The sequence below is a fragment of the Anolis carolinensis genome, chromosome 3, assembly GCF_035594765.1.
Source record: "Anolis carolinensis isolate JA03-04 chromosome 3, rAnoCar3.1.pri, whole genome shotgun sequence".
NCBI lineage: Eukaryota > Metazoa > Chordata > Lepidosauria > Squamata > Dactyloidae > Anolis > Anolis carolinensis.
In genome coordinates, this window is record NC_085843.1 from 245230466 (window position 1) to 245246333 (window position 15868).

Below are 15868 nucleotides of genomic sequence, written 5' to 3' on the forward strand. Positions count from 1 at the left end.
AAACAATCAGGGCCAGCTAACACCTCCCAACAAAGGATTCCCCCAGGCAGGAAGCAGCCAGGCCTTGTAGCTGCAAGGCATTTAAGTGCTAATCAAGCTGGCCAATTCCAACATTCAAATTTGCCTCCAATAGACAAGAGTTCTTTCTCCCACTCTGGACATTCCACAGATATATAAACCTTGCTTGCCTAGTTTCCAACAGACCTCACAACCTCTGAGCATGCCTGCCATAGATGTGGGCAAAACATCCGGAGAGAATGCTTCTGGAACATGGCCATACAGCCTGGAAAACTCACAGCAACCCAGTGATTTCAGCCATGAAAGCCTTCGACAACACATTGAAAATTGAGTTTTGCCTTCAAGTCATTCTACATTCATGGCAAATCTATTGTGCCATTTCCTTCCTCTGAGCACCCTTCCACACAGCCACATAACCCGGAATATCAAGGCAGAAAATCCCACAATATCTGCTTTGAACTGGCTTATCTGAAGCCACATGGACATATATTCCAGTTCAAAGCAGATAACGTGGCACTTTATTCAGCTCTGTGGAAGGGGCCTGAGGGTGCATCTACACTAGATTTGATGCAGTTTGACATTACTTGGACTACCATGGCTCAAGACAATGGAATTCCAGATTTTGTTGTTTGGTGAGGCAGAGGAGGCCCTTGTAAAACTACAATTCCCAGTATCCCATAGCTTTGAGCCATGTCAAAGTGGTGTCAAACAGCACTGGCCCAAATCCCACTTGCTTGAAGTGATTCTTATCCCACATTTTTAATGCTCATTCTGTCAGTGTGGGAAGATGCTTTCCTCTAAACAACCTCGCTTTTGTTCTAAGTGCCCTAAATAATTTCCCTCAATCAAGAAAAATATATATTTGAATTGCTGTGTATTTTCCAGGATGTATGGTCATGTTCCAGAAGCATTTTCTCCCAACGTTTTGCCCACATCTATGGCAGGCATCCTCAGAGGTTGTTAGATGTATATCAACCCCACAACCTCTGAGGATGCCAGCCATAGATGTGGGCAAAACGTCGGGAGAAAATGCTTCTGGAACATGGCCATACAGCCTGGAAAATGCACCACAACCCAGTGATTCCGGCCATGAACGCCTTCGACAACACAAACATGCATTTTATTTTTCATCTAATCTGGAGGGCTGAATGACCACCAATCATTCAATGCCCATTTAGGCCCCTTCCACTCAGTTGAATAAAATCCCACATTTTCTGCTTTGAACTGGAATATATGGGTGTGTGGACTCAGGGCCCTTTCATATAGCCACATAACCCAGAATATCAAGGCAGATAATCCCACCATATCTGCTTTGAACTGGGTTATCTGAGTCCACACTGCCATATATTCCATTTCAAAGGGGAAGAGGCCCCAGATAAGCCATTTCAGATATGGTGGGATTTTCTGCCTTGATATTCTGGTTTATATGGCTGTGTGGATAGGCCCTTAGAGCTTTCCAAACCTCCTTCATGCCCCCCCCCCCCCCCAATTTTTTGCTCAGGAGAGACTGCCGCCATTTTTGGTGGGGTTAAAAAAAAGAGAGGGAGAACGGGTTCGACCAATCAACACGCAGCCTTTCAGCAGCCCCAGCCAATAGAACGCGAGCGGTCGGGCCAAAGGCGCGCGTGACAGGCAGTTGGCCCTAACGGTCGTCATTCGACGCCACTTTCGGTTGAGGTTGGACGCAGGAGGCGCGAGCAGGGAACGTGACAGTCGCCGTCTTCGCGAGACACCATGGTGCGGGGAGGGGACTCGTTCGGTTCAGGTTCCCGCGGGGCACAGTTGGGAAGGGAGGACGGGGCTCGAAACCTCCGAATGGCAGGCGAGGCTTGGCTGGGCAAGGACGAAGGAGGGCCTTCTCGGACGTGAGGCGCCGCCTCATGCGGAGCGCTCTCTCGCGCCACGCGCTTGGGAAAACAGCCGGCCGCCACAGCCAATAGGAAGCTGCCGCGTACCCTCCCTCTTTCCCCGCAAGGCGGGAAAAACGCGGAGGGCGACGGTTGGTCTCGCGTCTGTTGGAACGCGCTGCTTTGAAATCGCCTCAGGCTCGCCATGGTACGGGCGGGAAACGCAGGCTGCGTCTACAATAGGCCTGGGCAAACATGGGCGCATCAAGTGTTTTGGACTGCGGCTGAGAAGGAAAAGGAAGGGGCCTGAGGCCGTTAGGAATGGTGGGAGCTGGAGTCCAAAACACCTGGAGGGCCCAAGTTGGCTTGGTTTACATCGTGAAGTTGAAGCAGTTTGACAGCACTTTAACTGGCTCTGCTTCAAGGCTATGGAATCTTGAGGGTTGTCGTTTGGTGAAGCACCCGCATTCTTTGGCAGGACCGTGTAAAACTACGACTCCCAGAATGCCATAGCTTTGAACCAGACAGTTAAAGTGCTGTCAAATTGCATTTATTCTACATCGTAGATGCACCCAGAAGAAGAGGGTAATCACAGCAGCAGAAATTGTATACGCTCCTAGGGCTCTTCTAAATGCATAAAAGGGAGGGAAGATCATAATGGATAAATAGAATATAGGGCTGGTAATGTGGGGTGTCGTGTCAGGACTCTTCTGGACTCTCGGACCAGTTCTTAAACACTTCTTGAATGAGTTTGTGTGTTCCAAGTAGACTGGAATGTACCTAGTCCTAATGTTTTTTTATACTGGTTTTAAACCACTTCTTTGGCTGTGTTACAATAGCAGATTCCCAGATTCGCTTAGTGTTTACACCTTATTTCATTTTTTTTTGGTTAATTAATATTTAATGTTTATTTCACCTTAGTGATATTTGTCTTTACTGTTCTAATGAAGCACAAATCCTATGTAAAATCATACTTTGTATTTTTGACATTAATATTGAAATCTGAAATATATACAGAAATTATTTGAGTATTCCTTATCCGAAAAACCTGGGACCAGATGGGTCCCCCTTGGGACACATGTTGTGCAGGCCTGCTCTAGGCTGAGGTTTTGTGGTTTACTGCCTCCTGGCCTTATCATAGCCCTCCGTCCTGTATAATAATTCCCTTTTTGGGAGCAGCATGGAATAAGCTGTCTGTCTCATACACCCAAGGTGCAGTGAAATAACTGGCCCAATGAAACCAGATTAATGGGAAATGCCTATAAAAGGTTCTGAGACTTTATTAGGTATTAGAATTGAAACATAAACATGAAATACATAACATAATTTCATTTAAGAGTATTATAATTATGATCCAGATTATATTTTCAATCAGATAATGCAAATGCACAATAAAAATATATTTCATCAGAAAAATGTGATATTTGCAGTCAAGTACACTAATCTCGGAAAAATTTAGCAATGGTTTTCTATGGATTCAGGCATTGTGATTTAGAATTTAAAAAGAGGTTGCATTTTTTATGAAATTTCTTAAAATTTGATCTTTGTAATGTCTTCTCTATTATGATGAAATCTATTTGCTGCAGAATTGCCAGCAAAAGATAGAGATCTGTGACCATTTCAAATGTTTTCTTCAGTGAACAAATATAAGACCAGTTTGAATAAAGAAATGATAAAGTGGAGTATAAATACAATAATAATTTTGGAATCCCTCTATTTGAATATACACCAAAGAATTAATGAAATTTGACACCAGTTTAGCTGCTGCAGCTCAAAACTGGAATCCCGGAAGTTCTAGTTTTACAGGAGCTTTACTTTGCCAAATAGGAATGGTGCCTTGCCAAACTACAACTCCCATGATTCCATAACATTGAGCCTTTCCAGTTATCTGGGAAGTTAAAACCAAGTTTAAATACAGAATTCATTTGTGCTTCAAATATCGCTTGTACACACAATATTTTAAATAACTTTTTTAGTATTTAAAGTATGCTGAGCTATCAGAAAGCAAAGTTATCACTATTTTTGCCAACTGAACATTTTTAGAATATTTTAGGGGATATATATATATATATATGCATGCCTTATTACGGTTCATGGACCCGCAGCTGTTAAGTGGATAACACACAGGAATTTACAGAATATTCAAAACCAGAGAAATAGGCTAAACAGACGCATGCTACACAAAGTCAGGTAATGCCGTGATTGGAGACTAGGCTCTTTTATTTTATTTATTTGCCATATTTATATCGTGCTCATCTCACTCTCAAGGGGACCCAGAGCAGCGCACATAAAGGCACAACTTGGCCAAACAACACATATCCAGTAAATAAAACATACACATTAAAACACCTGCTGAAAAAATTTCAACAATTAAAATCATGTAATCCATTATCCTAGTCCAGACCAATATTGAATTCCAGATATGAGGTACACAAACCTGTCTTTAGGTGCTTAGATTGTAATGAAAGTGGGTGTCATGTTCCTTTTCAGGAATGTTGAACAGTTCTCAAAGTATCATTAGTGACATTTTATAGCTGTAAACTCTTTAAAAATGTGTTAGGAGATACAGTTCTTTAGAAAAGTGAGAAGCAACTAACAATCTAAAAAGAATATTATATTAAATACGTAGCTAGCTACTGTATGCATATTTGTAGTAACTTGTTCTTCAAGCAGCAGGCTAAAACCTTTTCAGGCAGGATTTTAAAGAACATTTTTAAAATGGAGACAGGGTTCTGATTGTTATTTATATATTTTAAAGATTTAATGGTTTTAACTTTTTAATATGCCTATGTTTAATTCAATTTCAATGTTTATGTATTTTTGGTTTTAAATTTTACATTTTTGTTTTATTTTTTAACATTGTTAGCTGCTTTTGAGTGTATTTTAAAAGTAAAAGCGGGATATAAAAATTACTTGTTTTTAAAAGATTGATTGGTACAGAAAACTGGAAGTAAAGGCATTAATCTGTCTTGAAAAGAGATGTTTTAAAATGTCTTGAATTTTCTCTTTTTAAAAAACAGCGTGAATGCATCTCTATCCATGTTGGACAGGCTGGAGTTCAGATTGGTAATGCCTGTTGGGAATTGTATTGCCTTGAGCATGGAATCCAACCTGATGGCCAGATGCCAAGTGACAAAACCATAGGAGGCGGTGATGATTCCTTTAATACTTTCTTTAGTGAAACAGGAGCTGGTAAACATGTGCCCAGGGCTGTCTTTGTGGACCTCGAACCAACTGTGGTTGGTATGTATATGAGTGTTAAACTATGCATTCAAATTAAAGTACATTTTCTGCTTTGTTAGGAATAAGTATAATATTTTGGACACTATATATAGGATGGGTTCATCTAAGAACTTCGCAATGTAATTTATGTTGTCTATTGATACCTTTCAAAAGCATTGTGAGTTCATTAGTGTTATTTAGACAAGTCTTGTCTAACAAGCAATAATGCTTACTTGAAAACAAGGGTTATTTGAGTAGATTTTTAGATATCCACTACCCTCCTGTATTGTAGTGTATTCCATATCAAGGAAACTGCTTCTTCCTAATGCAGAAGCAATTAACAAAAAATATTTTTGAGTTAATCTGAAATAGTTTTTTCTGGGCCATATTTTCTTTTGAATGTTCAAAACAGATCTTTTCCTTTGAAATCATCTACCAGAAGTGATTTGATAATGGGTCTTTTTTTTTTAAGGATTTACTAGCAATTATAGAAAAACTGCTAGTTCTTCTAAAATTAGTAGAGTTTGCAGAAAACATGTAAAATAAAACTAGTTTTATTAAAGTTTTTGCAATGGAACTGAGACTTTACCTGAGAATTTGCAATCTTTGTTACATAAAACTCTAAATGCAATAATACTATTTGGTGATTAAAATGTATTAGCTCATAACAGGGATAAGGAAAATAAAATAATATTGTTCAAATTGAAATTCAAGAAAATATATATATTGGATGGAAAAATTATAAATTAACAAGATTAGAACAGCTACAATTCAGTAAAATTTTTGTTGCTGATTATTCATTTTTTAAATATTGCAGATGAGGTGCGTACAGGCACTTACAGGCAGCTATTTCACCCCGAGCAACTTATTACTGGAAAAGAAGATGCTGCTAACAATTATGCCAGAGGGCATTATACCATAGGAAAAGAGATTGTTGATCTAGTGCTGGATCGCATTCGCAAGTTGGTGAGTTTAATATTAAGATTGGAATTAATGCATGTCTGAAGATACACATCTTTATGTTAATGTAAAAATGAAAAAGTATCTCAGTATTTTCAGAAAGCAGTGATGGGGGGAGCTAGTTTCTTGGTTACCCTTGAAGGGATTTTTGTTTATCAATCGCAAATTGGCTTTCCATTTTTCCCTTGAATGGATGGCTGTTTTAAAGACAATAATATTTAAACATAGCATTAAAATTTCATTAGAATATACCCATCTCATTTCTAAACAAGTCTTCATTTGTAGTGATAATCTTAACAAGGATTGAGGGTTAAAGGTATCCATAGGTGAACTATCTGATACTGGTTACTATTATTAAGGCAGTGTACTAAATATAATTTATAATTGTGTACTTTATGCCTACACAATTGCAAAACTACAATTTTGCTTGTCTTTTTTCTAGGCTGATCTATGCACAGGTCTCCAGGGTTTTCTAATTTTTCATAGTTTTGGAGGAGGTACTGGTTCTGGATTTGCATCGCTGCTTATGGAAAGACTCTCAGTTGACTATGGCAAAAAGTCCAAGTTGGAGTTTGCAATTTACCCAGCTCCACAAGTGTCTACTGCTGTGGTGGAGCCTTATAATTCTATCCTTACTACACACACAACACTGGAGCATTCTGACTGTGCATTCATGGTGGATAATGAAGCTATTTATGATATTTGTCGACGCAATCTTGACATTGAACGTCCTACCTACACAAATCTAAATCGCCTCATCGGTCAGATTGTTTCTTCCATCACAGCCTCACTTCGTTTTGACGGGGCTCTGAATGTAGATCTGACAGAATTTCAGACAAATCTTGTCCCGTATCCCCGAATCCATTTCCCTCTGGCAACATATGCACCTGTTATTTCAGCTGAAAAAGCGTACCATGAGCAGTTGTCTGTGGCTGAAATCACCAATGCCTGTTTTGAACCAGCTAATCAGATGGTAAAGTGTGACCCTCGTCATGGTAAATACATGGCCTGCTGTATGCTGTATAGAGGTGATGTTGTCCCAAAAGATGTTAATGCTGCTATTGCAACTATCAAAACAAAGCGTACCATTCAGTTTGTGGATTGGTGCCCAACTGGGTTCAAGGTATGAGTATGTTGTTTTTTTGTAGTAAATATCAACACTATCTTCATAGCTATGCTGATAATAATTTTTGCTCTGCATTCTCCTGTCAGGTTATATTAGCTAAAACATTCAAAACAAGTAATTGTGCTGTTTAGTTCAACCATCTTATTTTTAATAACATACCTTGGAAATGAATGTGCTTGGTTTATGTGACTACAATTGAAGTTAAATAACATAAAGGGGTTCCTTATGAAGTATAAAAAATAGCCAATCTCAGTGTTTCAAATGACTAAACGAATAGGTTGCTTTTGAAAACAACTTTGATACAAACTTCTTGTATTTTATTATTTGCGTTTATTCCTCAGATTAAATCTCTTTCCAAACCACTTTAATGCCCTTACTAGTGGCCTTGGGATTTTAAAAATACACTTAGAAACAACTTAATTACATTTCAAGTATTTATAATGATGCTATCACAGTCGTCTGGTCAGACAGAAACCATTAAGTTGCTTGAAATCACCAAGTGAACTTTATAAAATAGAGATTTCAGTTTATATTCAGAATTAGAAGCAAAATGTCTATTATGCTCTACTGATTATTGTTATTAGAAATGTGCAAATAGTGGTAAAATCGCTTGAACATTTTTAATAACTACAGACATGTTAGATAATAGATCCCATCCCCAGTCATAGTTAAAGCTATTAAAGCTACTCAGGTTCCATGGCTATGTTCTCTTTACAGAGCAGTCCTGTTTCCCCTGAGAAATAGGGATAAGATATACACAGCACCTTAATGATGAGTTCTTTGAGGTATGAATGAAGTTATCTTGGGTAGTGGAGCATTATATAGTAGGAAAGCTTAATTCTGTGTACTTTTTTCCCTCCTAGGTAGGCATAAACTACCAGCCACCAACTGTAGTGCCAGGTGGAGACTTGGCCAAGGTGCAGCGTGCTGTCTGCATGCTGAGTAATACAACTGCCATTGCAGAAGCTTGGGCTCGTCTTGACCATAAGTTTGACCTGATGTATGCTAAGCGAGCTTTTGTGCATTGGTATGTTGGGGAAGGAATGGAAGAAGGAGAATTTTCAGAAGCTCGTGAAGATCTAGCTGCCCTTGAAAAAGATTATGAAGAAGTGGGTGTTGATTCTGTGGAAGCTGAGGCTGAAGAAGGAGAGGAGTATTAAAAGATGTATCTTCAAATAATCAACATTTTAGAGTATTTTCATATTCTCGTTCAGTTTCAAATAAAAATTTAAAAGTTTTAGCAAGTTTCATTTAATAGTTTCAAATAGATTTTCAGTTATGTCTCATAGCTTGTTTCATCAGTAGTTTTATATAATAGACTCTTATCCAGACTATTTTAAGAGTCGATTGAAAGAATACCTGAAATATTATTAAAAAATAAGGCATATAAAGTATATGCATTGCCTACCCATTAAAATAATGAGAATTTCAAGAAAAATTGAATATTTAGGAAAAATATGTAACCCCATCATTTTGGATTGTCAGCTTTTTTCATGAATGCATGTAATCTTGAACTAGATAAAAATAGTTATGTCTAAAATGCAAGGTTATAGATCTTTATTTGAAAGAAAATCAACACTATTCAGTATGTTTTAACTCCAGAAGACAGGATTGTGAACATGTCTTGCAATTTTGTATTTGTTCATTTGGAATTAAACCATATTGAGCATATCAAGACTTGGGTCCAATAAAGATCGATAGCTTTTCACAGGGAATATTTTGTGCATTTGGTTGTCAGTGATTATTATATTAAACCCAAGACTCCCAGTACTGTTTGAGCAGAATGGAGATCATGATAATAGCAATTTTAAGTATCTAGTTCAAGTGCATTAAAACAAAACACGTAAACTAGTTTCCTGTGGATAGAGAAGAATTTTCTATCCACAGGACATAACATTTAATTTTTTTTTCACTGATATAATATAGGTAATGTCCATGCATATCTTCAAGAATTTGTAAATCTAATTGCTTTAATTAAAATGCGTGTTAATACAAAATACAGTACTGCAGTTTTATTTGTCATTTTCTGTCATTCATGAACATCTAAAAGGATACATGCAATTTATACGGCCAGCATCTGCACAGTGAGCAGTATATATCATTAAGAAATGATTACTATAATTATGCTTAGTTTTCATTCAGTGATTAGTGTGGACAGTAGCTCTTCATGTCTTCCCTCTTTGAACTACTTAGACACAAAAGTACATCTTTCCAGCAATGGTATATAAACTTGATGTCTGCCTAAAATCTCGGAAATACCGGTAAAATTGGAAATAAACTTTCATTGCTATGGCATAAAGTAAAATGCTTACTGGCCACAAGATGGTGTATTCTAACTATCCAGGAACTTAATACTAGGTGCAGTTCCTGATGCCTTTTTACATAGTAAGGAAACAAGAAAAGCTGATTTTTCTCTACATAGAATAATTTGGAGTAATTATGTTTTTAGAAGGCTTGTACGTATGTGGGAGAGTCAATTAAAATTGTCCATAATACTCATTGGAAATATTTTTACATGCTGATTTTTTTTCCTTATGAATATTCAGAATATATTTGATGTCCTAGCATGGCCCTCTTGTACCTTCAGAGGAAAAAATGAGTCATATACCACTTCCCCATGAAGTGTTTCATAAGTAACTAAACATTACTCAACGAAGTTGGTTTTCCATTTAGAAGTAAAGTTCATGATTACATTTTAGTTGGGTTTCTGCAACAAGATCTTCGTGGGGGGTGGGGTGGGGGACAAATATTACAGGTGATTGCATCAAATACATCAGCCTTTAGTTCCATAAATGTGCCCATTACCTGAGAATTTTATCATGGAAGGTGGCCACGTTTAAATTTCTTCACATGACTTGTGGCTTTTTGGGGAAATTGGTAAAGCCGTTTAGAGGGGTTTTTTTCCAAATGATTTATGTAGCCAGTGTACAATGTAGATCTTCCACAGCAAATATAAATACACATGGAGAGAAAGAAAATAAATGCAGCACCCCTACAGTAGCAACAGCATATCAAGGGAAGAGAAAGCGAAAAATAATGGAGCTCAAATTACCTGAACGGATCACGGACAAAACAAGGTTGAGCATCTACTAAGGGATCTCTGATGTGAAAAGAGGAATTACATGCAACTACTTTCCCAATAGTTCTTTAAATTATTTTCCACAAACTATGCAGAATTGTTCTAGGCCTCTGCAATATAATATTGTCAAGTTACATGTTGGATTGCTACAGCAAAGTTCTCAGGTTTTTTTAAAAGCATATTTTCCAAGTTCAAGCTTGTCACGCACTTTGTAATGGAGCAAGTAAAGCACACCAAACAATACTCTGCTTTCAAGACCAGTTATACCACGTTGTGTTGGGGGGGGGGGGGTTAGTATGGAGAACTCCGTCATGAAAATAATGATTGGGATGTGTCATGTGGAGAATATTAACTAGAGCAGAGCCGCAGCTTATTGCAAATAAAGGCACAGAGCTAATTAAGTGGTGCACAACTTGATTAATCGGAGAACGTTAGTGTTTGCATGACAGGTGCAATGTTTAACCTGCTCTGACAGGCACCAAGGGCTTTATAAAGAAGGATCTACTGTTCTACACATGCTGTCCAAGAACATAGACTGTTTCTACAGAGAGCAGTTTTGAGGTAAGATGATTTAAACTAGTACTATATCTCACATATCTGCCACTTTTAATGTGTATATTGGCCTACTATAAATATTTTTTATCTCCAGCCTCACTAATATGTGCTTTCATCCAACAAAGAGACTTCATGAGGTGGGCTACTAGATAGGAAAGTCCACACTTGGGAAGTGCGTATGTGGCATATCGGTATGGAAGTACTGATGGGCAGAAGAGAGGAAGAAAAAGACCCATTCAGGGATGTCTGTAACAGGCAGGGGTTCTTGTGAATGTAACATCTAGATCAGGAGCATTGGTTGCAATGCTGTGTTTCTTTAGGAGTATTTATTATTTCCATTATTTCTATCCCGCTCTTCTCACCCGAAGGGACTCAGGGCGGCTTACAAAACTGGCAGAATTCAATGCCAATACACAACAATACAAAAGAATAAAACATAAGCAATTAAATACAGATTTAAAATAATACAGAATACTTGAGCCATTCATCCACAAAACATTGTACATAAACCTTAGTCCAGACCGAGTCAAAGCCAACAAAACTTATTCTTTGAATGCTTGCTCGCATAGCCAGGTCTTCACTTTCTTTCTAAAACTCAAAAGGGATGGAGCCTGCCGGATGTCACTAGTATGTGCCTTCAATTCTGTCAGCTTATAGAAACTTTCTGAAATTCATAGGGTGTTCTTAAACAACAAATGCTCGGAGGTGGATCTGCCATTTACTCCCTCTGAAATTGAGCCTTCAGCACCTGGTTGTTGACCTTGTTGATCTACTAAGGTCCTAAGCAAACCTGACCTTGCTTCGCTTCCAGGATCAGAAAGGATCTAGTGCTTTTATTATATTTTATCCCTCCTTCGGTATAGTAAAGGTAAAAGTTTCCCCCAATATCAAGTCCAGGTGTGTCCGACTCGGGTGTGGTGCTCATCTCTATTTCTAAACCAAAGACCTGAAGTCCATCGATGCTCCCAAGGTCATGTGGCTGGCATGATTACATAGTGCAACGTCACCTTCCTGCTGGAGCTGTACCTATTAATCTGAAACATTTGCATGGTTTTGAAAGGCTGGCCAAGGTAGGTTGGCAGAAGCTGAGGCTAACAGCCGGAGTTCACCCCACTCCCCGAATTTGAAACACTGACAGCTAGTTCAGCAGCTCAGCAGTTTAACCCGCTGCGCCACCAGGGGCTCCTCCTCCTTAGGTATATGCACCTACATGCAGATGTGAGATGATTACATTCAAAGCCACAGTTCTAACTGGGCTTATCTGTGGTTTTACAAGAGTCCTTTGAGGCTAGAACTCCACAGTTTTGAAATTTTACCCTTTTGTTTTTTACTTTTCTAAGTGCTCCAACTATTATACAAGGTTTAAAATTACACACAATAAAATGGGGAATAGTACCAGTGACCGCAAAAAGAAGAAAATTCCAGTAGTTACAAAGAGCATTTATTCCAGGTCTGACTTACTCCAAAGCATTATATGAGTCAACAAACAATTGTAGTCATAATATAATCAAATTGTTATTAGCAGAGAGTAGAAGTGTTGGTGCTTCTTTTAGGTTCTTCCAAGACAATTATGCTTGCCTTTCACCGCTTTACTTTGAAATGGGGGTGGTTCCTTTTTGATAAGAATTAAGGTATAGTGTTTACATTGGTGTTTTGGTCTATTTCTTTTTACAAAATTTCTAGACTTATGAGTACATACAATAATTTTTTAAAGTTCATAACAAAGAGGATAGGTCCACTCATGTGGTTTCTCTTTTAAGAATTTTTTAGCCAATGTGCATACATGGGGAGAGCTTTAAGAGGCTTTCCTTGCTATGTGCCACTTCTGGAGACGTCTAAAAGTAATTATGTGCTATTTTTGCAATTGTTTGTGTCTGCATTTTTATTTATAGAGTGAACTGTATGATGTTAATTTGAATAATTATTTTAGTGATTTATTGTATAGGTTGTCTATTTTAATGTATTTTAGAATTTATATCCTAGCTCTTTCATTGCTTCAGTGAATTGGGTCCTTTTTGTTCTGTTTTCACAAGTCATTTACTGTGCACCGCTTTGTATGCTGTTTGATGGTAAAAGCAAGCAACAATTCTTCCTGAATTGCCAGCGATTCTGTTGCTGGATGTGGTTTTGTTTTGTTTTGTATGAACAATTTAGCAAAAGGTTACAAGAAATGTTGAATTTCTGTGTACAGTAAAGCCAAATTTCAGGAGATGGGTTGAGAAAAATATCCTTTTGAGAATTTGAAGTAGACAAATTGTATTTCTACAATGTCACTGCAATAATGTTTGTTTTCAGTTCCTTGTGAACTAATTATTCACAGTGCTTTTTTCCATTTTTAAAAGAAATCTGAACAGATGGAGACAAACAATTCTGGAGTCAACTGCTCCCAAAGAAGAGTGAGACTAATAAACCTTCCCATTCTACCTTCCATGGAACTTTTCCAGACAATTGTATACATTCCTACATTTATCCTTGGAGTTCTGTTCAACGGAATGGCTATATGGTTTGCTTTACGCAAGATCCGAAAATTAACGGAGCCTGTAATCTACATGGTGTCACTTATGGTTTTAGATCTCTTTGTACTCTTTGCCATTCCCTTTAGGATAATTTCCTATGATAGCAAAAAGTGGGATCTTGGGCAAACCTTTTGTTCATTCCTGGAAAGCCTATACTTTGTGAACATGTATGGGAGTATCCTCATTTCCGTGTGCATATGTGTGGATAGATACATTGCTATCCTGCACCCCTTTGCAGCTGTGACCTTGAGATCTCCTGGAAAAGCTGCTATAACTTGTGTGATTATTTCAGCAGGAGTCTGGGCCGGAACATCATGTACCTTCCAGCTCCATAACAAGGATACTCCCCCAGTTTGCTTCCATGGCTTTTCTGAAGCTACTTGGGAAAATATAATCTTGATCGTTGTTTTGGAGACAGTTTTACTAAGCAGCACAATAGTTGTGATCTTCTGTTCTGTTCAAATCATGGTGTGTCTGCAGAGGAGCCAAAAGCCAGACAGTCCTTTCACAATCAAAAGCAAGTCACTGAAAATAATTGTCGCAAACCTCACTATATTCCTGATCTGCTTTGTTCCTTATCACCTGGCTCTGGTATTGTACTATCTTGTGATGAATTGTATTCTAAATGATCCTCATGAAGCCATACTCTCATTTCTTCAGATCACCCTGGCCTGCGCTAACCTCAACTGCTTTCTAGATGGAGTCTGCTTTTATTTTGTCTTTAAGGAGTCTGTAAACTTGGCTTCGGTCGAGAGTAATGCAATGAATTAAGTCATTCAGACTGGTCAATCATGTTGTTCAGCCTCTGGTAGGAGAATACAAAGAAGCTGTTAAAAAGATATCCTTTTTTAATGTATGGTGTGAGACAGTGTGTACCCCTTCAAATCGCGTATCAACTGATGATGACCTCATGGATTTTGTAGGGTTTACTTAGGGAAGGAAAACTCTTGAGGTGTTTGGGCTTGTTCCAGTTAAATTGATTGAAAACTCATATTTATCTTGGCCAATAAGTGATACAGAGTGTTCAAGGTTTCCTGGAAATCAAACTAGCATATGCATTTAGGAAACATTATTTTGAGCTGTAACTTCCAGAATTCCTATCCATTGGCCAAATATGCACTGGCCTCTGCATCTTGTAGTCCAAAATATTAACTTTACCAAATTCTGAGGCTTCACATTTGACTGTGGTGTCTGTTATCAACTTTTTGGGATTAGGTGTTAGTGATTATTCAGTCATGTAAATGTAAATCAACTGGCCATAGCAATATTGAATCCACTTTATCAGTAAAGCAGACAGAACAGTCAATTCAGGCTCCATCTGCTATTGTTCACCCAATTCTTTTTCAAGGCAAATATGGTTTAGATAGCATAGTGGACTTTATACCTGTTTGGATCTGAAATAAAATGATGGTGTATGAGTTTCCATTTCCTCTTAGTATAGTGTAGTTATAACTTTTTGAGATTATTATGTTATTACAAAGACCCGGACTTCATGAGTTGAGTAAAAGCAGCTTGTGTGGAACAAATATTTTTAAAAGATGGGAAAACCCATATCCTACGAACAAAACAGATGCATTTTCTGTCTAAAAGTGGGGGATCAGCAATGCCCAAGAGATCAAAGTCAACTTTTTGCCCCCAGCACCCATAGAACGAAAATATTATTTTAAAAATGGAATCACTGAGTGAAAGAAACCAGCATTTGCTTCTCTATGGTGGGGCAGGCAACTGTGGAAGGCAAGGGTTGTACTGCCTGCCCAGTGTACCTTGGCAAAATTACCCCACACTCTGAATTACTTCTCCCCCAATTATTTTTGAAAACATGTTTTTGCACTTAAATATTCATCTAGCACCCTCTATAATCTCCAATGAGGCAGTTTGCCAGGTTCGGGAGAAGCATTTTTTTCCAAAGGAAGAACAGTAACTTCTGGTGAAGCTTGCCTGGGTTCCCTAGTGGGAATATTGGGTCAATATGCAGGGCCAAAAGAGCCTTAAAAGTTGCACATGGCCCATGGGTTGGTCTTTGTCCAGCCCTGCTCAAAATCACCATTTTCATCCTAAAACCTATCAAGGAGCAATAGGAGAAAATTATAGGCTGAGAAGAAAGCATTGAAGGGGAGGGGGGGGGGGGTAATGTATACGACCTTTCTGTTGCTCATCCCTGTTTTAGGAGAATATTCTTCTGACAGATTGTTTAATCTGCATTTTTTCATTGACACCCATCTAGCAAAGCAAGATACTGGGGAATAGATAACATATCGAACAAAAGCGCATTAACATGTAAATCCAAGAACTAAAACATGCCAATTATCAATAGACTAAAAAGTATGGTATCTAAATTTGCATCCAGGAGGGAATGAGGGTGTGACAAAAAAATGACAGAGAACTGGATGAAAAGGGGATTCAATTTTTATCATAATGATAACAGGGTTTGCTGCCAAGGTGACAGAAAGGCATGCCTGGTAGTACCAGGCTCAATTGTCAGGTACTGAATGATGCAAATAGTAAGAAAGCACAGGCAAATGCAAAAGAATTACTAATGCTCGTG

General features: G+C 38.2%; 2 protein-coding genes across 3 annotated transcripts; both read left to right on the plus strand.

The window, feature by feature from the left end:
- Nucleotides 1-1600: 1600 nt before the first annotated feature.
- LOC100567848 (tubulin alpha-3 chain) lies at nucleotides 1601-9174 on the plus strand. 2 transcript variants are annotated; one of them, XM_003218307.3, is made up of 5 exons: nucleotides 1601-1755; nucleotides 4886-5108; nucleotides 5905-6053; nucleotides 6490-7170; nucleotides 8037-9174. In XM_003218307.3, exons 1-5 carry the CDS (start codon nucleotides 1753-1755, stop codon nucleotides 8331-8333), a joined length of 1353 nt encoding a protein of 450 aa, XP_003218355.1. In that variant the 5' UTR covers nucleotides 1601-1752; the 3' UTR covers nucleotides 8334-9174. The 2 variants fall into 2 exon arrangements, with proteins under 2 accessions (XP_003218355.1, XP_062832610.1); XM_062976540.1 differs by lacking the exon at nucleotides 1601-1755 and adding an exon at nucleotides 1937-2073.
- A 3470-nt stretch (nucleotides 9175-12644) lies between these two features.
- On the plus strand, nucleotides 12645-14931 carry LOC103278204 (lysophosphatidic acid receptor 6). The gene has a single exon (XM_062976542.1). The coding sequence runs from the start codon at nucleotides 13162-13164 to the stop codon at nucleotides 14092-14094; it is 933 nt and encodes a 310-aa protein (XP_062832612.1). The 5' UTR covers nucleotides 12645-13161; the 3' UTR covers nucleotides 14095-14931.
- Nucleotides 14932-15868: the final 937 nt, after the last annotated feature.

Bases quoted from the DNA above. Each gene is read 5' to 3' on its own strand.
- LOC100567848 (XM_003218307.3), top strand. The intron at 5,109-5,904 runs GTATGTATATGA...TAAATATTGCAG, and splicing joins CCTCGAACCAACTGTGGTTG to ATGAGGTGCGTACAGGCACT. The intron at 7,171-8,036 runs GTATGAGTATGT...TTTCCCTCCTAG, and splicing joins GGTGCCCAACTGGGTTCAAG to GTAGGCATAAACTACCAGCC.
- LOC103278204 (XM_062976542.1), top strand. From the start codon at position 13,162: ATGGAGACAAACAATTCTGGAGTCAACTGCTCCCAAAGAAGAGTGAGA.